The sequence below is a fragment of the Musca vetustissima genome, unplaced genomic scaffold (genome assembly GCF_032173495.1).
Source record: "Musca vetustissima isolate MV318-11 ecotype Yass unplaced genomic scaffold, APGP_CSIRO_Mvet_v1 utg93286, whole genome shotgun sequence".
NCBI classification, from domain to species: domain Eukaryota; kingdom Metazoa; phylum Arthropoda; class Insecta; order Diptera; family Muscidae; genus Musca; species Musca vetustissima.
Window position 1 is genome coordinate 97,559 of NW_026873114.1, and position 27,450 is coordinate 125,008.

A 27,450-nucleotide genomic window follows, 5' to 3' on the forward strand; every position below is an offset into this window, starting at 1 on the left:
ATGCCATCTAATGACTTTTGAAAATCTCATGTCAACGGACCATTGCTACACACATTTATCATGTTTAGACTTCTAGGTTGATTTATTTATTTTTTTATTATTATTTGTGTCCATCTCAGATTATTTATGTTTTGGATTTTTCATCAAGTCATTCGAACTGATGACGATGATGGTGGTGGTGTGTTAAAAATTAGATTTAATAAGTTATTAATTTTTTTTTGTGATAGGGGGACCCAAGGAGAAAAAACATTTTTATACGTTCTTAATTTCAGACAAAAAAAAAAAAAAACAAAAAAAAAAAAAAAACAAAACTGCTACAAAATATAACATGACCAATTTTTTTGTTTTGGTGGAGAATTTTTTGTGTGAAAGCAATTTTTTTGTAAGACTTGAATTGAGAGCACAGAACCTTACGGTGGTCCAAATTCCCAATGTCTATTTTTTGTTCAGTCTTTTTTTTCAATTTTTTTCTTGATGACCTGATTTTGGCAAACAATATTTTTTAGGCTATCTGAAATTATTGATAAAAAAATAAGAATTGGCACAATTTTGATAGCCTAGAAGCACATAAAAAATAGTTATAGATAATTAAATAAAAAATCATCTACACTGTATTGATGATGACAGACTTTCCTGTCAGTGGAAAAATTATAAATGGTTTAAAATAAAAATGGGGTTACTGCTGAAAATAAATTAATGATGAACAAGTAAACGGGTCAATAATAAAACAATATATAAAAAAAGTCGGATTGGGCCGACTATATGATACCCTTCACCACAAGTCGAAAGATATATAGGCACTTTGGAACCCCATTTACCTCAGATCGGGCGAAAATATATATAGGAGCTATATCTAAATCTGAATCGATTTTCACGAAACTATGCACACATCATTCTAGACTTAATTCAGTACTCTATGCCAAATTTCGTGCAAATCGAAAGATATATAGGGACTTTGGTGGACAATTTACCTTAAATCGGACGAAAATATATATGGGAGATATATCCAAATCTGAACCGATTTTCAAAAAACTCGACACACATCATTCTAGACCTAATTCATTACGCTGTGCCAAATTTCGTGCAAATCGAGAGATATATAGGGTCTTTGGTGCACCATTCACATAAAATCGGACGAAAATATATATGGGACCTATATCTAAATCTGAACTGATTTTCACGAAACTTTGCACACACCATGCTTTACTTAATTCAGTACGCTATGCCAAAATTCGGGCAAATCGAATGATTTTCAGGGACATTAGTGCACCATTCACATAAAATCGGACGAAAATATATATGGGAGCTATATCTAAATCTGAACTGATTTTCACGAAACTTTGCACACACCATGCTTTACTTAATTCAGTACGCTATGCCAAAATTCGGTCAAATCGAATGATTTTCAGGGACATTAGTGCACCATTTACATAAAATCGGACGAAAATATATATGGGAGCTATAACTAAATCTGAACCGATTTTCACGAAACTTGGTAGAAATCATTCTAGACCTTATTCATTACGCTGTGCCAAATTTCGTGCAAATCGAAATATATAGGGACTCTGGTACACAATTTACCTTAAATATATATATATATATATATATATAGGGCTATACTCTGGATTTTACACAATTTACCTTAAATCGGACGAAGATATATATGGGAGCTATATCTAAATCTGAACCGATTTCAATAAAACTTGGCACACGTTAAGTCTATCCTAACTTCAGTACGTTGTGCAAATTTTCATGCCAATCGACCTAAATTTGACTCTTTGGTGCACCATTTGCGAAAAATCGGACGATCATATATATGGGAACTATATATCTAAATCTGAACCGACTTTTCCCAATTTCAATGGGGTTCGTCCCTGGGCCAAATAAATGATCTGAGCCAAATTTCATCTCATTCGGATAATAAATGCGACCTGCATTTTCTTTACAATTTAACATGGACAGACGGACGGACCGACATGCATAAATCGACTCCCAAAAGGAACCATGGTCTATATCGATTCCTTTTGCCTGTTACAAAGATATGCGCAGAGACATAATACCCTGTATCACAGTGGGGTGAAGGGTATAAAAATCTACGCCTTATGTTGGACCCTTAAAAATAATTTTTAAAAAATTATTTGTGTGACCCAGTGTCCGCAGCGCATCTCTGTTAATTTGTTTAACACTCAAAGCTTTATTGTTAAGAATCGTAAGCGTTAAGACAAAGAAGCAACAATTACAACAACAACTTGCTATAAATAATGCACAAATATTTGCCTAATCATTGTTTATGGCCGTCAGACCCGCAAAGCAATCAGCCAGCCTGCCAACCAACCATCCATCCACCATTCTCGACGAAGATGGATTATTTCCAGATACGCAACAACAACCAGCGCAAGCGTTTCCAAATAGATTTTCTCAAGCATCGGATGGTCGTATGCAAATTATTTTTACACACTCTGATTAAAGACGGATTCATGCCGTGACAGAAGAGTTCGAGGAAAAGCATTAGAGCTGGAAAGAGAATTAAAAAAGAAAATTTCGAAAAAATGAAAATCAAAAAAAAAAAAAAAAAATCGAAAAGAAAGTTTGAAGTCAGAAAAAAATGAGGTAGCAGTTCCACCCTAACATCCAGCCACCACCACAACCCTCCATACCTGCCATGGTATAGCCCACAATGAGCACAATAAATGCACCCTGCAGCATACGCAAATTTAATGGCTGAATGATGGTCGTTGCAACCTGCGGCTTCTTCATTTCGGCATTATCGGCCGTCTTGCCTTGCGATTCGTTTGGGCTGTTCGTTTCATCGCCCTGTGATGACATCTCAGCGGGATCCGCTTGATGGGATTTCTGGTTCTTATTCTGATTGTTGTTGTGGTGATTTTTCTTCATATCTTTGGTTATCATGCGTGACTGAGTCTCATATTCGGCTGTGGTCATTTTGTCCAGAATGCCACCTTCGAAAAGATGAATGAGCCTAAGCGAACAGAAAAAAGAGAAATTAAAAAATGAGGTGTGCGTGAGTGTGACTTATGGGTCAAGGATATTTGCGGCACTCTTACACATTATTCAAGCTATCCAAAAATGGACAACCAATTTGCACGGCCACGGCGGAATAGCGGGTATAGAGTTTCTGGCTTAGCTGGAAGGTCTTGGAGCCTAAAAGGAGAACAGAAGATAATTTTCAAGGGAAAGTTTTCTTTTTCTCCCCTAATCTCACCATATTGCTGTATATTGAAATACAAAGTCTCACGGCCACCCAGTACCGCCTTATTCTCCAGGCCATCGGCAATCAAATGCATTCCCGCCTCCACCGAATCAATTAAATAGCCTTCCTCATCGGGACTTTGAAGCTTCATCAAAGCGTACAGTTGGCGGAATATTTCAGTGCCATTCTGGAAAACATTTTTTTGGGGACAAAATTATTTTTGGGGGTCTGCCTTGGGTGTGCATAAGGGATGGATTTTTGTCCAAAAAAAATCCACGCCTTATGGTCTGTCCCAAAAATATTTTTTAAAAAATCCACGCCTTATGGTCTGTCCCAAAAATATTTTTTAAAAAATCCACGCCTTATGGTCTGTCCCAAAAATATTTTTTAAAAAATGCACGCCTTTTGGTCTGTCCCAAAAATATTTTTTAAAAAGTCCACACCTTTTGGTCTGTCCCAAAAATATTTTTTTAAAAATCCACGCCTTTTGGTCTGTCCCAAAAATATTTTTTAAAAAATCCACGCCTTTTGGTCTGTCCCAAAAATATTTTTTTTAAAAATCCACGCCTTTTGGTCTGTCCCAAATATTTTTTTTAAAAATCCACGCCTTTTGGTTTGTCCCAAAAATATTTTTTAAAAAATCCACGCCTTTTGGTTTGTCCCAAAAATATTTTTTTAAAAAATCCACGCCTTATGGTCTGTCCCAAAAATATTGTGTCCCAAAAATATTGTTTAAAAAATCCACGCCTTATGGTCTGTCCCAAAAATATTTTTTAAAAAATCCACGCCTTATGGTCTGTCCCAAAAATATTTTTTAAAAAATCCACGCCTTATGGTCTGTCCCAAAAATATTTTTTAAAAAATCCACGCCTTATGGTCTGTCCCAAAAATATTTTTTAAAAAATCCACGCCTTATGGTCTGTCCCAAAAATATTTTTTAAGAAATCCACGCCTTATGGTCTGTCCCAAAAATATTTTTTAAAAAATCCACGCCTTATGGTCTGTCCCAAAAATATTTTTTAAAAAATCCACGCCTTTTGGTCTGTCCCAAAAATATTTTTTAAAAAATCCACGCCTTTTGGTCTGTCCCAAAAATATTTTTTAAAAAATCCACGCCTTTTGGTCTGTCCCAAAAATATTTTTTAAAAAATCCACGCCTTTTGGTCTGTCCCAAAAATATTTTTTAAAAAATCCACGCCTTATGGTCTGTCTCAAAAATATTTTTTAAAAAATCCACGCCTTATGGTCTGTCCCAAAAATATTTTTTAAAAAATCCACGCCTTATGGTCTGTCCCAAAAATATTTTTTTAAAAAAACCACGCCTTATGGTCTGTCCCAAAAATATTTTTTAAAAAATCCACGCCTTATGGTCTGTCCCAAAAATAATTTTTTTTTTTAAAAATCCACGCCTTATGGTCTGTCTCAAAAATATTTTTTAAAAAATCCACGCCTTATGGTCTGTCCCAAAAATATTTTTTAAAAAATCCACGCCTTATGGTCTGTCCCAAAAATTTATTTTAAAAAATTCACGCCTTATGGTCTGTCCCAATTTTTTTTTTTTTAAATCAACGCCTTATGGTCTTTCCCAAAAATTTTTTGTCCCAAAATTTTTTTTTTTAAAAAACACGCCTTATGGTCTGTCTTAAAAATATTTTTTTAAAAAATCCTCGCCTTATGGTCTGTCCCAAAAATGTTGTTTAAAAAATGCACGCCTTATGGTCTGTCCCAAAAATATTTTTTAAAAAATCTGCACTCCGCGCTTACCTCCAGCATTTCCAGCGACGAACTTTCCCTCTCCACAAACAGTAGATAGCCATCCTGTATCATGGCCTTTTGCAGGCGATGTAGGGTATTAATGGGTGGCTCTCGTGCAGGGCGAGCAAATTGCGATGTCAATTGGGCCGAGTAGACATCCGCCAAGACATAGGTGGCAGCAATCCAATAGACAATCATCAGGAACTTGGCACGATAGCCGTGATATAATTCCTGGCAAGCTGAGGGAAAACTAAATTTAAAATTTCAGGATAAAACGTTGGGCGCCACTTCTTACATTGCTTCAGAAACAACTGCACCGTAAACCAAATACATTTATAAAAGAGATTATCAGGTAGCTCATCTTCCTTAGCCACCTTCCTATCCCTTTCCCGATCCTCACAGGCCAATCTGCGTGAGATTTTATTATCCAGCCGCGTAATCTCCCTTATATACACCATGTGGTAGGGATTCCGTTTAAATGTCCTTTTCATCCTTCGCTCCTTGAAATCCGTTTGCCAGCGGAAGGGTATATAGATGATAAAATAGAATACCGGTCCCGACACAATCACCGTCAAAATGAGATAAGGCCACACATCCGCCTTAAAGGGTCTCAAAATGGCCAAGGCCTCATTCAGCCGGCGTGGAGCATGTGTAGCAAAGGCACCCGAATCGGCCAGGGTGAAAAATGAAAATTCAATTGCCTTGCGTCGTTCCCAGCTCAGTGAGACATCACCCAGAAAGAAATCACCCAACTGTTACACTCAAGAAAATTGGTCTGCAATTTATTTCCAACTTACCCCATTTTGCAGCAGGCCTATGCCACCGGTAAAGGTTTCATTTGTCAGCGACCCTTGTGTCCGTCCAGGGGTATCAATGTAGACGAACTCAAAATGCATGTGTTCGGCCAAAAGTTGTAACAGACGATGATCACGGCCACCCGTCACATTGACTTCGGGCATTTCCAAATCATCTACCATTTCATAGCTTTCATCGGAGGTTAGAGAGTCCAGGGTTGAGTTGCCCGACGTTTCATTTTCATAATTAACCCAAAACCAGGGAGGAGACTGGAAAAAAAATTCAAAACTATAAAAAAGTCTCCAAAAGCGATTTTAAAAAAAATGTGATAGTCTCTAAAAATATTTTTTGATAGTCTCCAAAAATATTCTTTTAAAAAATCCACGCCTTGTGATAGTCTCCAAAAATATTCTTTTAAAAAATCCACGCCTTGTGATAGTCTCCAAAAATATTTTTTAAAAAATCCACGCCTTGTGATAGTCTCCAAAAATATTTTTTAAAAAATCCACGCCTTGTGATAGTCTCCAAAAATATTCTTTTAAAAAATCCACGCCTTGTGATAGTCTCCAAAAATATTTTTTAAAAAATCCACGCCTTGTGATAGTCTCCAAAAATATTCTTTTAAAAAATCCACGCCTTGTGATAGTCTCCAAAAATATTCTTTTAAAAAATCCACGCCTTGTGATAGTCTCCAAAAATATTTTTTAAAAAATCCACGCCTTGTGATAGTCTCCAAAAATATTTTTTAAAAAATCCACGCCTTGTGATAGTCTCCAAAAATATTTTTTAAAAAATCCACGCCTTGTGATAGTCTCCAAAAATATTTTTTAAAAAATCCACGCCTTGTGATAGTCTCCAAAAATATTTTTTGATAGTCTCCAAAAATATTTTTTGATAGTCTCCAAAAATAATTTTTATAAAATCCACGCCTTGTGATAGTCTCCAAAAATATTTTTTAAAAAATCCACGCCTTGTGATAGTCTCCAAAAATATTTTTTAAAAAATCCACGCCTTGTGATAGTCTCCAAAAATATTTTTTAAAAAATCCACGCCTTGTGATAGTCTCCAAAAAAATATGTTAATAAATCCACGCCTTGTGATAGTCTCCAAAAAAATATGTTAATAAATCCACGCCTTGTGATAGTCTCCAAAAACATTCTTTTAAAAAATCCACGCCTTGTGATAGTCTCCAAAAATATTCTTTTAAAAAATCCACGCCTTGTGATAGTCTCCAAAAATATTCTTTTAAAAAATCCACGCCTTGTGATAGTCTCCAAAAATATTCTTTTAAAAAATCCACGCCTTGTGATAGTCTCCAAAAATATTCTTTTAAAAAATCCACGCCTTGTGATAGTCTCCAAAAATATTCTTTTAAAAAATCCACGCCTTGTGATAGTCTCCAAAAATATTCTTTTAAAAAATCCACGCCTTGTGATAGTCTCCAAAAATATTCTTTTAAAAAATCCACGCCTTGTGATAGTCTCCAAAAATATTCTTTTAAAAAATCCACGCCTTGTGATAGTCTCCAAAAATATTCTTTTAAAAAATCCACGCCTTGTGATAGTCTCCAAAAATATTCTTTTAAAAAATCCACGCCTTGTGATAGTCTCCAAAAATATTCTTTTAAAAAATCCACGCCTTGTGATAGTCTCCAAAAATATTCTTTTAAAAAATCCACGCCTTGTGATAGTCTCCAAAAATATTCTTTTAAAAAATCCACGCCTTGTGATAGTCTCCAAAAATATTCTTTTAAAAAATCCACGCCTTGTGATAGTCTCCAAAAATATTCTTTTAAAAAATCCACGCCTTGTGATAGTCTCCAAAAATATTCTTTTAAAAAATCCACGCCTTGTGATAGTCTCCAAAAATATTCTTTTAAAAAATCCACGCCTTGTGATAGTCTCCAAAAATATTCTTTTAAAAAATCCACGCCTTGTGATAGTCTCCAAAAATATTCTTTTAAAAAATCCACGCCTTGTGATAGTCTCCAAAAATATTCTTTTAAAGAATCCACGCCTTGTGATAGTCTCCAAAAATATTTTTTTTAAAAATCCACGCCTGTCTCTAGTCTCCAAAAATATTTTTTTAAAGAATCCACGCCTTGTGATAGTCTCCAAAAATATTTTTTTAAAGAATCCACGCCTTGTGATAGTCTCCAAAAATATTTTTTAAAGAATCCACGCCTTGTGATAGTCTCCAAAAATATTTTTTAAAGAATCCACGCCTTGTGGCGTAGATTTAGAGATGCCTTGTGGAAGTCTCCAAAAATATTTTTTAAAAACTCTACGCCTGGTGGAGGTCTCCAAAAATATTTTTTAAAAAATCTACGCCTTGTGGAGGTCTCCAGAAATATTTTTTAAAAAAATCCACGCCTTGTGATAGTCTCCAAAAATAGGTTTTAAAAAATCCACGCCTTGTGATAGTCTCCAAAAATATTTTTTAAAAAATCCACGCCTTGTGAAAGTCTCCAAAAATATTTCTTTAAAAAATCTACGCCTTGTGAAAGTCTCCAAAAATTTTTTTGATAGTCTCCAAAAATATTTTCTAAAAAATCCACGCCTCTTGATAAACCCCAAATTTTTTTAAATGTTCCCCGCCTCTGTCCTTACATGAAAAACAGGCACCCGAAATATCCTTCCATGAAAATTCGAATAAACATTGGAGGCCGGTGGCAACAGCGGCTCCTTACTCAGGCCCAAATTATCACCATCATACCAGCTAACCAGGGACAGGTGGCCATTACCATCCGGATGGGCTTGGTTGTAGTAAATTCGGAATCTGAAAAAAAAAATATTCAAAATATGTTCTCCATTCTGAAAATTTTCCGATATGACTTACGCCTTCTTCCTTGGCCTGGTGATGACCACAGCCCGCATTGGTTCCCGAAAAGTGATTTCCGATCTCTTGGGTGGTTGCCGAGCACCCCAATAGAATATGAAGAGGCTCAAGCGATGAGCCAATTTTCGTTCCAAAATCATCGGCGTCAATTCTGCCGGTTGGCGAAAAATCAAATTGACACTCTCTATGGAACCGGCCAGGCTCGCTTCCACGAAACCGAAAAATAATTCCGTATCATAAAATATTACCGATTTGAAGTAGAGTTGGTGTAGCCTCAAAATAAATTCATCAACATGGACTCGCAAATCGGCATCCATTTCCCAGTCGTCCTCTTCGCAGGGCTTTACCAAAATTGCCAATTGGATGGGTTTTAGGCCCTTAACGATTTGGGAGAGAGCTGGAATTTGAAAATAAATAAAATTTTTCTTTAAATCATTTCACACTCTTCCGGACCTATGGACACATCAGAAATATTCCTTTCCACTTCCCAGGTTATGGAACCAAGGCAGCCGATTATGAATCCCAAGAAAATTACAATTTTAAAAATTGCCATCTGCCCCACTTTTTGTCTTCCTCTTGTTCTGCTGCGTATTGAATTTCGTTATGGAATTGATTTTGAAGGATTTCCCATCCGCTTGTGGCGCTGACTATCCTCTGGCAACTTCCTTTTATAGCTTGGAATCCGAACACGGCACAGGTGTTCTCTCAACACTTGATAGGCCATCAAATTAATTTGTCAATAGCTGTATGGGAATGTGTGTGTTTGAGGGTAGCATATTTGATAGCCTTATTATCCCATCAAAAATATCACTTGTCAAAATTGAACATGCATATCGGCAGGATAGGTGTCACTTTCATGCCACTTCCATGAATTATGAAGGGGATAATTTTTTCATAGGTGGATTTTGAAAAATAAAATATTTGGAGACTATCACAAGGCGTGGATTTTTTAAAAGAATTTTGGAGACTATCACAAGGCGTGGATTTTTTAAAACGAATATTTTTGGAGACTATCACAAGGCGTGGATTTTTTAGAAGAATATTTTTTGGAGACTATCACAAGGCGTGGATTTTTTAAAAGAATATTTTTGGAGACTATCACAAGGCGTGGATTTTTTAAAAGAATATTTTTTGGAGACTATCACAAGGCGTGGATTTTTAAAAGAATATTTTTGGAGACTATCACAAGGCGTGGATTTTTTAGAAGAATATTTTTTGGAGACTATCACAAGGCGTGGATTTTTTAAAAGAATATTTTTGGAGACTATCACAAGGCGTGGATTTTTTAAAAGAATATTTTTGGAGACTATCACAAGGCGTGGATTTTTTAAAAGAATATTTTTTGGAGACTATCACAAGGCGTGGATTTTTAAAAGAATATTTTTTGGAGAATATCACAAGGCGTGGATTTTTTAAAAGAATATTTTTTGGAGACTATCACAAAGTGGGGTATTTTTTAAAAGAATATTTTTTGGAGACTATCACAAGGCGTGGATTTTTTAAAAGAATATTTTTGGAGACTATCACAAGGCGTGGATTTTTTAAAAGAATATTTTTGGAGACTATCACAAGGCGTGGATTTTTTAAAACCTATTTTTGGAGACTATCACAAGGCGTGGATGTTTTAAAAGAATATTTTTGGAGACTATCACAAGGCGTGGAATTTTTAAAAGAATATTTTTGGAGACTATCACAAGGCGTGGATTTTTTAAAAGAATATTTTTGGAGACTATCACAAGGCGTGGATTTTTTAAAAGAATATTTTTGGAGACTATCACAAGGCGTGGATTTTTTAAAACCTATTTTTGGAGACTATCACAAGGCGTGGATTTTTTAAAAGAATATTTTTGGAGACTATCACAAGGCGTGGATTTTTTAAAAGAATATTTTTGGAGACTATCACAAGGCGTGGATTTTTTAAAACCTATTTTTGGAGACTATCACAAGGCGTGGATTTTTTAAAAGAATATTTTTGGAGACTATCACAAGGCGTGGATTTTTTAAAAGAATATTTTTGGAGACTATCACAAGGCGTGGATTTTTTAAAAGAATATTTTTGGAGACTATCACAAGGCGTGGATTTTTTAAAAGAATATTTTTTGGAGACTATCACAAGGCGTGGATTTTTAAAAGAATATTTTTTGGAGAATATCACAAGGCGTGGATTTTTTAAAAGAATATTTTTTGGAGACTATCACAAAGTGGGGTATTTTTTAAAAGAATATTTTTGGAGACTATCACAAGGCGTGGATTTTTTAAAAGAATATTTTTGGAGACTATCACAAGGCGTGGATTTTTTAAAAGAATATTTTTGGAGACTATCACAAGGCGTGGATTTTTTAAAACCTATTTTTGGAGACTATCACAAGGCGTGGATGTTTTAAAAGAATATTTTTGGAGACTATCACAAGGCGTGGAATTTTTAAAAGAATATTTTTGGAGACTATCACAAGGCGTGGATTTTTTAAAAGAATATTTTTGGAGACTATCACAAGGCGTGGATTTTTTAAAAGAATATTTTTGGAGACTATCACAAGGCGTGGATTTTTTAAAACCTATTTTTGGAGACTATCACAAGGCGTGGATTTTTTAAAAGAATATTTTTGGAGACTATCACAAGGCGTGGATTTTTTAAAAGAATATTTTTGGAGACTATCACAAGGCGTGGATTTTTTAAAACCTATTTTTGGAGACTATCACAAGGCGTGGATTTTTTAAAAGAATATTTTTGGAGACTATCACAAGGCGTGGATTTTTTAAAAGAATATTTTTGGAGACTATCACAAGGCGTGGATTTTTTAAAAGAATATTTTTGGAGACTATCACAAGGCGTGGATTTTTTAAAAGAATATTTTTGGAGACTATCACAAGGCGTGGATTTTTTAAAAGAATATTTTTGGAGACTATCACAAGGCGTGGATTTTTTAAAAGAATATTTTTGGAGACTATCACAAGGCGTGGATTTTTTAAAAGAATATTTTTGGAGACTATCACAAGGCGTGGATTTTTTAAAAGAATATTTTTGGAGACTATCACAAGGCGTGGATTTTTTAAAAGAATATTTTTGGAGACTATCACAAGGCGTGGATTTTTTAAAAGAATATTTTTGGAGACTATCACAAGGCGTGGATTTTTTAAAAGAATATTTTTGGAGACTATCACAAGGCGTGGATTTTTTAAAACCTATTTTTGGAGACTATCACAAGGCGTGGATTTTTTAAAACCTATTTTTGGAGACTATCACAAGGCGTGGATTTTTTAAAACCTATTTTTGGAGACTATCACAAGGCGTGGATTTTTTAAAAGAATATTTTTGGAGACTATCACAAGGCGTGGATTTTTCTAAATGTATTTTTGGAGACATTTTTTATATTTTTGAAACTTGTTTTCCGGTCCCCTCCTTGGTTTTGGGTTAATTATGAATATGAAACGTCGAACAACTCAACCCTTGACTCTCTAACCTCCGATGAAAGCTATGAAATGGTAGATGATTTGGAAATCCCCGAAGTCAATGTGACGGGTGACCGTGATCATCGCCTGTTAAAACTTTTGGCTGAGCACATGAATTTTGAGTTCGTCTACATTGATACACCTGGACGGACACAAGGGTCGCTAACAAATGAAACCTTTACAGGGGAGCATAGGCCTGCTGCAAAATGGGGTAAGTAAGACATCGATTTACAAACATATTTTCTCGAGTGTAACAGTTGGGTGATTTCTTTCTGGGTGATGTCTCACTGAGCTGGGAACGACGTAAGGCAATTGAATTCTGGTTCTTCACCCTGGCCGATTCGGGTGCCTTTGCTACACATGCTCTACGTCGGCTGAATGAGGCCTTGGCCATTTTGAGACCCTTTATGGCTGATGTGTGGCCCTATCTCATTTTTACGGTGATTGTATCGGGAACGGTATTTTATTTTATCATATATATACCCTTCCGCTGGCAAACGGATTTCAAGGAACGCAGGATGAAAAGGAAATTTAAAGGGAATCCCTACCACATGGTCTATATACGAGAGATTACGCGGCTGGATAATAAAATCTCACGTCGATTGGCAAGGTAGGATCGGGATAGGGATAGGAAGGCGGCTAAGGAAGATGAGCTACCGGATAATCTGTTTAATAAATGTATTTGGTTTACGGTGCAGTTATTTCTGAAGCAATGTAAGAAGTGGCGCCCAACGTTTTATCCTGGAATTTTAAATTTAGTTTTCCCTCAGCTTGCCAGGAATTATATCACGGCTATCGTGCCAAGTTCCTGATGATTGTCTATTGGATTGTTGCCACCTATGGCTTGGCTGATGTGTACTCCGCCCAAGTGACATCGCAATTTGCTCGCCCTGCACGAGAGCCACGCATTAATACCCTACATCGCCTGCAAAAGACCATGATACAGGATGGTAATCTACTGTTTGTGGAGAGGGAAAGTTCGTCGCTGGAAATGCTGGAGGTAAGTGGGGAGCGGATTTATACCGCATTTATAATCCGATTTAGATGAAACTTGACATAGGTAACTTATTTGGCCCAAGGACAAAACCTATTGAAATTGGGAAAAATTGGTTCAGATTTAGATATAGCTCCCATATAAATCGTCGGCCGATTTAAGGTAATTGGTGCACCAAGGTCCCTATATATCTCTCGATTTGCATGAAATTTGGCACAGCGTAATGAAGTAGGTCTAGAATGATGTGCGGTAAGTTTCCTGAAAATCGGTTCAGATTTAGATATAGCTCTCATATATACTTTCGTCCGATTTAAGGTAAATGGTGCACCAAGGTCCCCATATATATTTCTCGATTTGCACGAAATTTGGCACAGCGTAATGAATTAGGTCTAGAATGATGTGGGTTAAGTTTCCTGAAAATCGGTTCAGATTTAGATATAGCTCTCATATATATTTTCGTCCGATCTGAGGTAAATGGTGCACCAAGGTCCCTATATATCTCTCGATTTGCACGAAATTTGGCAGAGCGTAATGAATTAGGTCTAGAATGATGTGTGTTAAGTTTCTTGAAAATCGGTTCAGATTTAGATATAGCTCCCATATATATTTTCTTCCGATTTAAGGTAAATGGTGTTCCAAGGTCCCTGTATATCTTTCGATTTGCACGAAATTTGGCACAGCGTAATGAATTAGGTCTAAAATGATGTGCGGTAAGTTTCCTGAAAATCGGTTCAGATTTAGATAAAGCTCCCATATATATTTTCGTCCGATTTAAGGTAAATGGTCCTCCAATATCTTTCGGTTTGCACGAAATTTGGCACAGCGTACTGAATTAGGTCTAGAAAGATGTGTGTTAAGTTTCCAGAAAATCGGTCCAGATTTAGATATAGCTCCTACATATACTTTCGTCCGATTTAAGGTAAATGGTGCACCAAAGTCCCTATATACCTTTCGATTTGCACGAAATTTGGCACAGTGTAATGAATTAGGTCTAGAATGCTGTGTGTTAAGTTTTTTGAAAATCTGTTCAGATTTGGATATAGCTCCCATATATACTTTCGTCCGATTTAAGATAAATGGTGTACCAAAGTCCCTATATATCTTTCGATTTGCATGAAATTTGGCAGAGCGTAATGAATTAGGTCTAGAATGATGTGCGGTAAGTTTCCTGAAAATCGGTTCAGATTTAGATATAGTTCCCATATATATTTTCGACCGATCTAAGGTAAATGGTGCACCAAAGTCCCTATATATCTCCCGATTTGCACGAAATTTGGCACAGCGTAATGAATTAGATCTAGAATGATGTGTGTCAAGTTTCCTGAAAATCGGTTCAGATTTAGATATAGCTCCCGATTTTCGTTCGATTTAAGGTAAATGGTGCACCAAAGAATATTTTTGGACTCAATGAAATTTCATTGAGAAAAAGGCAGAAAAGGCTAAGATCCGTTGATAGAGATCTACATGTAAATGTCCGTATTTGAAATAGGTTAGGGGTAAAAGGTCAACAGGAAAAACATCCCTGACAACAATAATTCAATTTTACAACAATATGTGAAAGACAAAGGGACACCTCGGCTATCGGTGATACCTTATCAGCTGAATCCTTTTTTGTTGTTGTCATTTTTTTAGGTCTTCTAAAGAACAAAAGACGAAAAAAACAAATTGTGAAACCACTTGAGATCAATTAAGGTCACGAAGGAAAACGAAGCACTCAATGGTGTTGGGAAAACATAAATGAGGATCAGGTGTGTAAGTGTGTGTGTCTGTGTGTTTAACAGCATGATATTGTCAAGTGCATCACAACAAAAACAACATCGACACACACACAGGAAAACACAAATAAATCCTTGAAGCCAAAATCTATCCCAAAAAAAAAAACGATAAAGAAGATTTATTTAGGATCTCTGTTCCCCTTTGGTGTCATTTTTTTTTCTTTTGGAAATTCAGATTTTAGGGGATGTGTGTGTGTAGATAATATTTCATCATCCCTGGGCTCATTAGAGGGCAAATAAATGATTTTGAAAAACGTTTGAAGTGTTTGTTTTGTCATGTAATAGCGTGTCAATCGAATTTAAAAGTCAATTTGATTTATTTTTGAAAACGAAGAGAGAGAGAGAGAGAGAGAGAGAAATACCTTTCACCTGTCCCAGCTCGACGGGTGGCGGGAGGTGCATGGCTTTGGTTTCTTATAATAATATTATCATTGATTGACAAGGTGATGACAGTTGATGGGTGATAAGGGTTAGATATGAAAATAAATGTATTTTCAATATTAAAATATTTTGGGGATTTTTTAAAAAATATTTTCAGGGGTCATCAGGCGTGGATTTAAAAAAAAAAATATTTTCAGGGGTCATCAGGCGTGGATTTTTTACAAAAATATTTTCAGGGGTTATCAGGCGTGGATTTAAAAAAAAATATTTTCAGGAGTCATCAGGCGTGGATTTTTTACAAAAATATTTTCAGGGGTCATCAGGCGTGGATTTAAAAAAAATATTTTCAGTGGTCATCAGGCGTGGATTTTTTAAAAAATATTTTCAGGGGTCATCAGGCGTGGATTTAAAAAAAATATTTTCAGTGGTCATCAGGCGTGGATTTAAAAAAAAAATATTTTCAGGGGTCATCAGGCGTGGATTTTTTAAAAAAATATTTTCTGGGGTCATCAGGCGTGGATTTTTTAAAAAATATTTTCTGGGGTCATCAGGCGTGGATTTTTTAAAAACTAGTTTTGGGCACTACCATGAGGCGTGGATTTTTTAAAAGATATTTTCAGGGGTCATCAGGCGTGGATTTAAAAAAAAAATATTTTCAGGGGTCATCAGGCGTGGATTTAAAAAAAAATATTTTCAGGGGTCATCAGGCGTGGATTTTTTAAAAAATATTTTCAGGGGTCATCAGGCGTGGATTTTTTACAAAAATATTTTCAGGGGTTATCAGGCGTGGATTAAAAAAAAATATTTTCAGTGGATTTTTTAAAAATTAGTTTTGGGCACTGCCAAGAGGCTTGGATTTTTATACCCTACACAACTATGTTGTCAGGCTGTGTATAATAGCTTTGTGAAACCCCAAGAGTTTGTAACGCCACGAAATATTGGTCCTAGACCTACCTTTAAGTATACCGATCGTCATATCTCGACTAGCTGAGTCGATCTAAACATGTGTGTCCCTCCGTCCGTCCGTCTGTCCATTATAATTTATAAACACGATGCAGGTCACTGTTATGGATCGATCCTCAGGAAATTTTGCATGTAGGATGGGTTCTGGCCAATGAAGACACCTATTGTTTCGATCGATGTAGACATGTGTGTCCGTTCGACCTTCCGTCCGACCGTCCGTCTGTCCATTATAATTTGTAAACACGATACAGGCCGCCGTTATGGACCAATCTTCACTAAATTTTGCATGTAGGGTGGGTTCTGGCCAATAAAGACCCCATATTGTTTTTAGTAAAGATCGGTTAATATTTAGGGGATGAAATGGATCAACAACTTTATTTTTGTCGGTTTTTCTGGTCACTCCAGAGGCCGTAATTATGGCCCAAACATCGAGAAGTGGATCGGGCCAAAGAATAAGCATGTCTGTTTTGATAAATCGCTCGGTCAATATATAGCGGGTCAAATAGACCCTGACTTTTGTGTGAAAAATTACAAAATTTGTATTCTATAGGGAATATATTTACTCCTGAAAGACATAGAGCCGCGAAGTTGATAGTTGATATCTAAGAGGAGTGGTTGGCCTTTAAATTGATACCTACTATATAGACGTATGTACTCGGATGTGGTAGTTACACTTACATATTTACAGGTGCTTGTGTATTCATATATTAGTTAGTAACCCATTACAACACTAGAGGGTGGAAATATAGCGCTGATCGCTTTGAAAAGTTCCATGACGTTCTCGGTATGGTCAAGGACAACACCTATAATTTTCGGTAATAATCAGATAACAATTTTGGGATGAAGTGGAACGAAAACTTAATTTTGTGTGTGTGTGTGTTTTTTTTTTTTTTTTTTTGACTCGATCTATAGGCCACAATTATTAGCCGAACATCACAACACATCTCACGGTGAAGGGAATCGGGACAAGTAATTAGGAGAACTGTACTGAATATTAGTAATATTCGGAAAATATGTCAGTGTAAGGAAAAGGTGCTGTTGACCTCTAATCGGGCAAGAGGATGCAACTATCATGAAATAATACCCAGACTCGGAATAAAAATCCACAGAAAGTTAGAGTTCCGTGGTAGTTGTTGAGAGTATCGTATGGTCGGCCCCGTTCGACTTTACCACTCAGCTCACTGGTTTAAAATAAATGTTGAGGTTGTACCTACGGCGTAAATTTTTTAAAATAAATTTTTGGGGTTCTATATAAGGCGTGCATTTTTTATACCCTTCACCACACTATGGTACAGGGTATTATGCCTTTGAGCATATGTTTGTAACAGGCAAAAGAAAACGAGATAGATCCATAGTTCCTTTTGAGAATATGCTTAGAATCACTTTCTGAGTCGATTTCTGGAAGTCCGCCCGTCCGTCTATCTGTCTGTCCATGTTAAATTGTAAACAAAGTACAGATAACATTTTTGATACGAATTGGATGACCCTATTGAAATTGGGAAAAATCGGTTTAGATTTAGATATACCTCCCATATATATTTTCGTCTGAATGGTACACCAAAGTCCCTATATATCCTTCGATTTGACCGAGATTTGGCATAACGTACTGAATTAAGTCTAGAATGATGTGTGCTAAGTTTCGTGAAAATCGGTTCAGATTTATGTATAGCTCCCATATATATTTTCGTCCGATTTAAGGTAAATGGTGCATCAAAGTCCCTATATGTCTTCCGATTAGAACCAAATTTGGCATAGCGTACCGAATTGAGTCTAGAATGATGTGTGCAAAATTTCTTGAAAATCGGTTCCGATTTAGATATAGCTCCCATATATATGTTCGACCGATTTCATGTAAATGGTGTACCACAGTCCCTATACATTTTTCGATTTGCATGAAACTTGGCATAGGTCACTTATTTGGCCCAAGGACAAAACCTATTGAAATTTGGAGAAATCGGTTCAGATTTACATATAGCTCCCATATATATTTTCGTCCGATTTAAGGTAAATGGTGTACTAAAGTCTCTATATATCATTCGATTTGCACGAAATTTGGCATAGCGTACTGAATAAACCCAAGAATGATGCCTACCAAGTTTCGTGAAAATCGGTCCAAATTTAGATATAGCTCCCATATATATGTTCGACCGATTTCATGCAAATGGTTCACCAAAGTCCCTGTATATCTTTCGATTTGCACGAAATTTGGCCATTTATTAAAAAATATTTTAGGGTTCTATAGAGGGCGTGGATTTTTTAAAAAATATTTCTGGGGTTGTTCCGATTTTAAAATTATTTTCTAAAATCTCCAAAAACGTTCTAATAAATCATTGTGTGTCTTGGGATTTACGTGTGTTTATCTCTGTGTGTGTGTGCATTTGCTCATCTCAGTAGAGATAATGACTATTGTTGTTGTAGCTGTAATTCTGTTTCTGGCCATTGCAGCAGATAAGACAAATGATATCATTAGCGCGGGCATTAGCGTTCTGTTTGATTTTCATCGTCTATTTACACGCTTGGGATGATGATGATGAGGCTAAATCTATTTCTTCCCGATGTGTTCAAGCGGCAATTAATTGAGGTCTCTCTGAGGCAGAGATTCCTCAGAGTGTGGATAACAGCCGAAACCACAGTGCCGTATCATCTCGGCTCGCTCGCTCGCAACAAGTGCATGTTTGATTAAATAAAAGGCCAGTAGAACCGACGGAACAAAAAAAATTGTTACCATTGTTTGTTGTGTGATAAGCAATTGTTGTTGTTGTTGTTTCCTAAATGAATTAAGGTATATATTTATTTATATTTACTTAGTAGGTAGATATTTTGAAATGCTAAACAATATTTTTTCTACTTTTTTTTTTTTTTTTTGGTTTGTAAAGAGCATTCGAAGTTCTGGTCCTCTTCGTTTTTAGTATTGGGGGCAATATGATGTATGATGGTGTTGATTTTAGGGTTAAATATTTAAAAAGTTTTAAAATGATTTAATGAGATTCTAATTGAAAAAAATTAAAAATCTAGTGGCGGTGTAATCCCAACACAAATATTGAAAAAAATAGGGGAAAAGGTTTAAAAAGGTTTAAATTAGCAGTGCAGTTAGGGATTAGAGGGCACATATAAAAAATATATGGCAGCTATATCTAAATCTGAAGCGATTTTCAAGAAACTGAACACACACCATTCTAGACATAATTCAGTACGCTATGCGAAATTTTGTCCAAATCGAAAGATATATAGGGACTTTGGTGCATCATTTACCTTACATCGGACGAAATTATATATGGGAGCTATATCGAAATCTGAACCGATTTTCACGAAACTTGGCAGACATCATTCTAAACGTAATCCAGTACGCTATGCCAAATTTTGTGCAAATCGGAAGTTATATTGGGAATTTGGTACACCATTTACCTTAAATCGGATGAAAATATATATGGGAGCTATATGTAAATCTGAACCGATTTTCAGGAAACTTAATACACATCATTCTGGACCTAACTCAGTACTCTGTGCCAAATTTCGTGTAAATCGAGAGATATATAGCCACTTTGATGCACCATTTACCTAAAATCGGACGAAAATATATATGGGAGCTATATGTAAATCTGAACCGATTTTCACGAAACTTGGCAGAAATCATTCTAGGCTCAATTCTGTACGTTATGCCAAATTTCGTGCAAATCGAAGATATATAGGGACTTTTGTGCACCATTTACCTTAAATCGGACGAAAATATATATGGAGGCTATATCTAAATCTGAACCGATTTTCACGAAACCTAGCACACATCATTCTAGGCTTAATTAAGTACGTTATGCCAAATTTCGTGCAAATCGGAAGATATATAGGAACTTTGGTACACCATTTACCTAAAATCGGGCGAAAATATATATGGGAGCTATATCTAAATCTGAACCGATTTTCACGAAATTTAGCATACATTATTATAGACACAATTCAGTACGCTATGCCAAATTTCGTGCAAATCAAAAGATATATAGGGACTGTGGTGCACCATTTACATGAAATCGGTAGAACATATATATGGGAGCTATATCTAAATCGGAACTGATTTTCAAGAAATTTCACACACATCATTCTAGAGTCAATTCATTACGTTGTGCCAAATTTCGTGTAAATCGAAAGATATAAAGGGACTTTTGTACACCATTTACATGAAATCGGACGAAAATATATATAGAAGCTATATCTAAATCTGGGCCGATTTTTACAAAACTTGGTAGACATCACTCTGGGCTCAATTCAGTAGGTTATGCCAAATTTCGTGTAAATCGAAAGATATGTAGGGACTTTGATGCCTATATCGGACGATAAATATACATGAGAGCTATATCTAAATCTGAACCGATTTTCACCAATTTCAATAGGGTTCGTCCATGGGCCAAGTAAATGAGCTGTGCCAAATTTCATCCAATTCGAATCAAAAATACGACATGTACTTTGTTGACAATTTAACACCAACAGACGGACGGACATGCATAAATCGACTCAGAAGGTGATTCTACGCATATGCTCAAAAGAAACTATGGGTCTATCTCGTTTCCTTTTGCCTGTTACAAACATATGCACAAAGACATAATACCCTGTACCACTGTGTGGTGAAGAGTATACAAATCCACGCCTTATATAGAACCCCAAAATGTATTTTAATGCCAGTGAGCGGAGCCGATCATACGATACCCTACAAAACTACGACGGAGTTCTAACTATCCGCGAATGTTTTTTTTTTCGAGCCTGGACAATATTTCGTGACATTTGCACCCTCTTGCCCGATTAGAGGTCAACAGCACCTCTTCCTAACACTGACATATTTTCCGAATAATTCTGATATTTAGTGCAGCCCTTCTATTTACTTGTCCAGATTGCCTTCACTGTGGTTTGTATGGTGATGCTCGGCTTATAATTGTGGCCTATAGATCGATTCGAAAAATATCCAAAAATTGATTTTTTAAATCCACTTCATACGAAAATGATTATCTGATCATCACCTAAAACCAATGAGCGGAGTAGTATTGTCGGACGGGGCCGACCATACGATATCCTACACAACTACGACGGAGTTCTAACTTTCCGCGAATGTTTTTTTTTCGAGCCTGGACAATATTTCGTGACATTTGCACCCTCTTGCCCTATTCGAGGTCAAGAGCCCTTCCATACACTGACATATTTTCCGAATAATTCTGATATTTAGTGCAGCCCTTCTATTTACTTGTCCAGATTGCCTTCATCGTGGGTTGTGTTGTGATGTATGCCTTATAATTGTAGCCTCAAAAAACGCACACACACACACACACAAAATTAAGTTTTCGCTCCACTTCATCCCGAATTGTTATCTGATCATCACCGAAAATTGTAGGCGTTGTCCTTGACCATAACTGGAACCTCATGGAAAACTTCAAAGCGATCAGTGCTATATTTCCGCCCTCTAGTGGGGTTATGGGTTACTAAATAATATCTGAATACATAAGCACCTATAAATATTTAAGGCGACCCTCCCCATTCTCGGGGTCAATAATTTTGTTGATATAATTCGAATCTGCAGTAATTAAAGAATGTCCCTACAAAATTTCAAAGGAAAATCTCAAGAACTCTTTAATATATATAGCCGATTTATTGTGTCAGCATCAAGTGGCGGCTGAAAGGCTTCTCAAACATTAAACGCGTTGTTCTCCCCTTAAGTGTAACTCCCACAACCGAGTACATACGACTATATAATCGGTATCAATTTAAAGGCCAACCACTCCTCTTAGATATCAACTATCAACTTCCCGGCTCTATGTCCTGCAGGAGTAAATATATACGCCATAGAATAAAAAATTTTGTAATTTTTCACATAGAAGTCAGGGTCAATTTGACCCACTAAATATTGACCGATCTTTATCAAAACATGTATGCTTATTCTTTGCCCCAATACCCTTCTCCATGTAAAAAATCGCGTTGTTTGGACCATAATTACGGCCTCTGGAGCGACCAGAAAATCAGACAAAAATTAAGTATTTGGTCCATTTCATCCTCTTAAATATTAACCGATCTTTACCAAAAACTATAGGGGTCTTCATTGGCCAGAACCCATCCAAAGTACAAAATTTCTTGAAGATTGGTCCATAACTGTGGCCTGTATCGCCTTTACAAATTATAATGGACAGACGGACGGACACACATGTCTAGATCGATTCAGCTAGTCGAGATATGACGATCGGTATACTTAAAGGGTGATCTAGGACCAATATTTCGCGGCGTTACAAACTCTGCTGGGGCTGCACAAAGCTATAATACCCTGACAACATAGTTGTGTGGGGTATAAAAATCCACGCCTTCTGTAGAACCCTATAAATATTTTTTAAAAGATCCACGCCTTCTTTAGAACCTTAAAACCTTCTATAGAACCCTATAAATATTTTTTAAAAGATCCACGCCTTCTTTAGAACCTTAAAACCTTCTATAGAACCCTATAAATATTTTTTAAAAGATCCACGCCTCTTAGTAACTCCCAAAACTATTTAAAAAAAATCCCTGTCATAGTCCAAAGTTCAAAAAAATTTTTTTAACCTCTTTTTTTAATCCACTCCTTAGTCCAAACCCCAAAAATAATTTTTAAAAAATCAATTTTGATTTTTTTTTATTTCATAACTAGCATATGCCGCGAATGTAGGAAATATTTAATAATGTATTAACATATTATTTTATTTTTAGATAAAACTGCATATGTCTGAGAAAACAATCCACACATTAATATCGAGCATAAATTAAATTTGAGTACCATTTCGTACCAATTTCATGATTCGAGCTCTAAAGGTTCACCCAAATCCAAATTTTAACAAATTTTCCATTTGGCACACATTATTTCGATAAGTACCCTCCTCAACCAAAGTTTCCAAATTCAAATTTCAGGATTCCAACTCTAATAATTCACCCACAATTGAAATTTCCAAAACTTCCTACTTAACCCAAACCTACACCCCGACAGTGATTTTAAATCCAAGTTTCAGGATTCCAACTCCATAGATTCACCCACAATTCAAATTGTACCAAATTTTATACACAGCAGTGTCAAAATTCACCCACCCACTATTGGTTCACCCATAATTCAAATTCTATCAAATTTAGTACATAGTTGTACCAATTTCCAAAACTTCCTACATACCCCAATCCTACACCCCCACACTGGTCCTAAATCGAAGTTTCAGGATTCCAACTTTATCGGTTGACCCACAATCCAAATTGTACCAAATTTAGTACACAGTAGTACGAATTTCCAAAACTTCCTTCATACCCCAATCATACACCCCCACAGTGATCCTAAATCGAAGTTTCAGGATTCCAACTTTATCGGTTGACCCACAATTCAAATTGTACCAAATTTGTCCTACATACCCCAATCATACACCCCCACAGTTATCCTAAATCCATGTTTCAGGATTCAAACTCTATCTGTTCTCCCACAATACAAATTGTACCATATTTAGTACACAGTAGTACGAATTTCAAAAACTTCCAACTTAACCCAAACCAACACCCCCACTGTGATCCTAAATCCATTTTTCAGGATTCAAACTCTATCAGATCCATACCCCAATTCTACACCTCCACAGTGATCCTAAATCAAAATTTGAGGATTCCAACTCTATCGGTTTACCCACAATTCAAATTGTACCAAATTTAGTACACAGTAGTACTTCCTAAATATCTCAACCTTTCACCTCAACAGTGATCCTGGCTTCAAATGATTCTAGCTCTATTGGTTCACCTAAAATTCAAATTGTACCAAATTTAGTACCATTTAGTAACCATAAGTATTATTTTCGTAAACTGAATCCTGACCCCAATCCCACACCCCTACATTGATCCTGACATCAAATTTCATTGTTCCCGCTCTATAGGATCACCCAAATCCAAACTGTACCGATTATAGTACGATTTAGTACTTTTCGTAAACATAAGTAACAATTTTCCAAAACTACGTTCATATTCCAATCCTACACTCCGACGGTAATTTTAATTTCAAATTCCAGGATTCCAGCTCGATTTGTTCCTCCAAATCAAATTTGTACCAAATATAGTACCATATTGTACTTTTCGCACACATGAGTACACGCTTTCCAAACTCTCCTCATATCGACCCTAATTCTCAACCTTAATTTGCATTCCAAATTTCAAGTTTTTAGCTCAATCCATTCACATGCTACGAAATTGTACCAAATTTAGTACATTTCAGTACTTTTCCGATACTTATAGTTCGAATTTCCAAAAAGTCCTTTGCTACATCTATTCTACAGTCCATCAGTGACCCTCAATCCAAATTTCAGATTTCTAGCTCTACTGGTTCGCCAAATACAAATGATACCATATTTAGTACTTTTTAGTACTTTTCCTACGGTTCTAGTACGAATTTCCAAAAACCCAGTTTTATCTGTCACATTTGGACCAAGAGTGACCCTCACCCAAAATTTCAAGATTCTAGCCTCAGTCGTTTCGTCTGGGCGTTGTTGAATCGTTAAATCAGTCAGTCAATCACTTTACTCTTTTATTAGTGTAGATTCATTGACCTTTGCTTCTTCTTCTTTTGATCTTCTTCATCTCCACTCATCATCCATGGCTGACCTTCATAATAAATTGGATTTCATGGTGGATTTTCTTCTCTCACAGAATGATTTCACTTTTTTCGGATTGTTATTTAACCGGAAATTCTTTGAGAAATATTTTAATCTTCTTCTTCTTCCTCTTCGTTGTCTTCGGCTTCTTCCTTTGCTTTTGCTAACCAAATGACTTTGCAGTAAATCCGAAAAAAAAACAAATCATAACTCTTTAAATCTCGAAGAACAATTGACTGATGCTGCCGGTGACTGACTGGCTAGCTGGCTGGCTGGCTACTGCCGTCTCTAAATCGAAATGACAAATGTTCTTAAATTAGTTTTGTGAAATAATAATTCAGATGTGAATGGGAATTAATAGCCATCATAAATTTCAACTATAATTATTAATTTACTAACCGCTGAATCTGAATCGGTTATGGCGTAACACGAGAACCACGATGAAATTCTCTATCAAAATGGAAACATAAATGCCAGAAAAATTAATTAATTAAAAAATAAAATTATGGCATTTATTCGATAATAACAAAAGACTTAAGCAACAAACTTTAAGGCACAGTCGGGCAAACCACCGCACGCGTGCACTCTCGCGAGAGTAAGTATCACTATTTTCTCACACACATTCAACAGAACCAATTGAAGTACCATTGACACACACACACACAAATACAAGTGCGTGAGAACAGAATTTTTATGATCTGCTCGTGCCTGCTTTAAGGCAGTATCGGGCGAAACCCCGCACGCGTGCACTCTCGCGAGAATATGTATCACTATTCTCTCACACACATTCAACTGAACCAATTGAAAAACCATTGACACACACACCAAGGCAAGTGCGTAAGAACAGAATTTTTACGCCCTGCCCGTGCCTGCTTTAAGGTGAACTAATCTCCTTTACAGCTTCTCAGTACTCTCTCTCTCTCAGTTTGCCATCATCAATGTTATCTCTCAACTCTCCACACACAGTAGGCATTTCATGTTTACCGTTCATTCTCTTTGATGGCTATGCGTCAAAATTCTGAGAAATACCTTTTTCATGGTGAGAACAATTTCCGTTTTTTTCTGATGTTTACTTCCGGAAGCTGTAACACAGAGCGGGAGATCCGGAACCATGACATTAGCAAAAAAAAAAAAAAAAAATGAAACAGGTAAAATGAACACTGGGTGAAATGAGGGAGATTTGAACGATGAACTCACAGCTTCCGAACAAAAATGAAAAGAGAGAGATAGACTCTCTTTAATTAATTTCAGGCCTGGATTTAAAAAAAAAATCAGGCTCAGATTTTTTAAAAAATATATTTTTTTTGGGTGACTAAGAGGCGTGGATTTTTAAAACATATTTAAAAAAAACAGTAAGGAAAGTAGTAAAGTCGGACGGGACCGACTATATGATACCCTTCACCACTATGGGTATATTAAACAGGACTATTACAGGACTATTCGTGCAAATCGAAAGATATATAGAGACTTGGGTGAACCATATACATGAAATCGGACGAAACTATATATGGGAGCTATATAGAAATCTGGACCGGTTTTCTCGAAACTTGGCAGACATTCATTCTAGACTCAATTCAGTACGTTATGCCAATAGAAAGATATTTAGCGACTTTGGTGCACCATTTACATGAAATCGGACGAAACTATATATGGGAGCTATATCTAAATCTGGACCGATTTTCACGAAAAAAGGCAGACATCACTCTAGGCTCAATTGAGTACGTTATGCAAAATTTCGTGCAAATCGAAAGATATATAGCGACTTTGGTGCATCATTTACATGAAATCGGACGAAACTATATATGGGAGCTATATCTAAATCTGGACCGATTTTCTCGAAACTTAGAAGACATCACTCTAGGCTCAATTCAATACGTTATGCCAAATTTCGTGCAAATCGAATGATATATAGGGACTTTGGTGCACCATTTACATGAAATCGGACGAAACTATATATGGGAGCTATATCTAAATCTTGACCGATTTTCACGAAACTCAGCACACACCATTATGGACCTAATTCAGTACACTATGCCAAATTTCGTGCAAATCGAATGATATATAGGTACTTTGGTGCCTATATCGGGCGAAAATATATATGGGAGCTATATCTAAATCTGACCCGATTTTCACGAAACTCAGCACACATCATTTTGGACCTCATTCAGTACGCTATGCCAAATTTCGTGCAAATCGAATGATATATAGGTACTTTGGTGCCTATATCGGGTGAAAATATATATGGGAGCTATATCTAAATCTGAACCGATTTTTCCCAATTTCAATAGGGTTCGTCCTTGGGCCAAATAAGTGACCTATGCCAAATTTCATCCAAATCGGATCAAAAATGCGACCTGTACTTTGTTCACAAAAATACATGGACGGACAGACGGACGGACGGACGGACGGACAGACGGACGGACGGACAGACGGACATGCGTAAATCGACTCAGAAAGTGATTCTATGCATATTCTCAAAAGGAACCATGTGCCTATCTCGTTTCCTTTTGCCTGTTACAAACATATGCACAAAGACATAATACCCTGTACCACAGTGTGGTGAAGGGTATAAATATCTTTGGGTTGGAACTGAGGTGTGGATTTTCATAAAGAACGGTCAATATGGATCCTGACTTCTGTGTGAAAAATGATAAAATTTGGATATGCTATCCCGCGAAGTTG

At 36.3% G+C, this 27,450-nt stretch overlaps 2 protein-coding genes across 2 annotated transcripts; one reads left to right on the plus strand and one right to left on the minus strand.

The window, feature by feature from the left end:
- Positions 1–2,361: 2,361 nt before the first annotated feature.
- LOC133322991 (ionotropic receptor 40a) lies at positions 2,362–9,323 on the minus strand. The gene is made up of 10 exons (XM_061531945.1): positions 9,248–9,323; positions 8,600–8,996; positions 8,371–8,539; positions 5,764–6,030; positions 5,262–5,718; positions 4,976–5,205; positions 3,224–3,398; positions 3,066–3,162; positions 2,658–2,980; positions 2,362–2,514 (listed from the first exon to the last, which is right to left on the minus strand). Exons 1-10 carry the CDS (start codon positions 9,321–9,323, stop codon positions 2,366–2,368), a joined length of 2,340 nt encoding a protein of 779 aa, XP_061387929.1. The 3' UTR covers positions 2,362–2,365.
- Positions 9,324–12,079: 2,756 nt separating this feature from the next.
- On the plus strand, positions 12,080–14,509 carry LOC133323001 (ionotropic receptor 40a-like; the record flags this gene model as incomplete). Its single annotated transcript, XM_061531957.1, is given in 6 exon segments — positions 12,080–12,229; positions 12,231–12,260; positions 12,307–12,603; positions 12,664–12,763; positions 12,820–13,049; positions 14,435–14,509. Coding segments are annotated over 6 exon segments (882 nt in total), but the record flags the coding sequence as incomplete, so codon positions are not given.
- Positions 14,510–27,450: the final 12,941 nt, after the last annotated feature.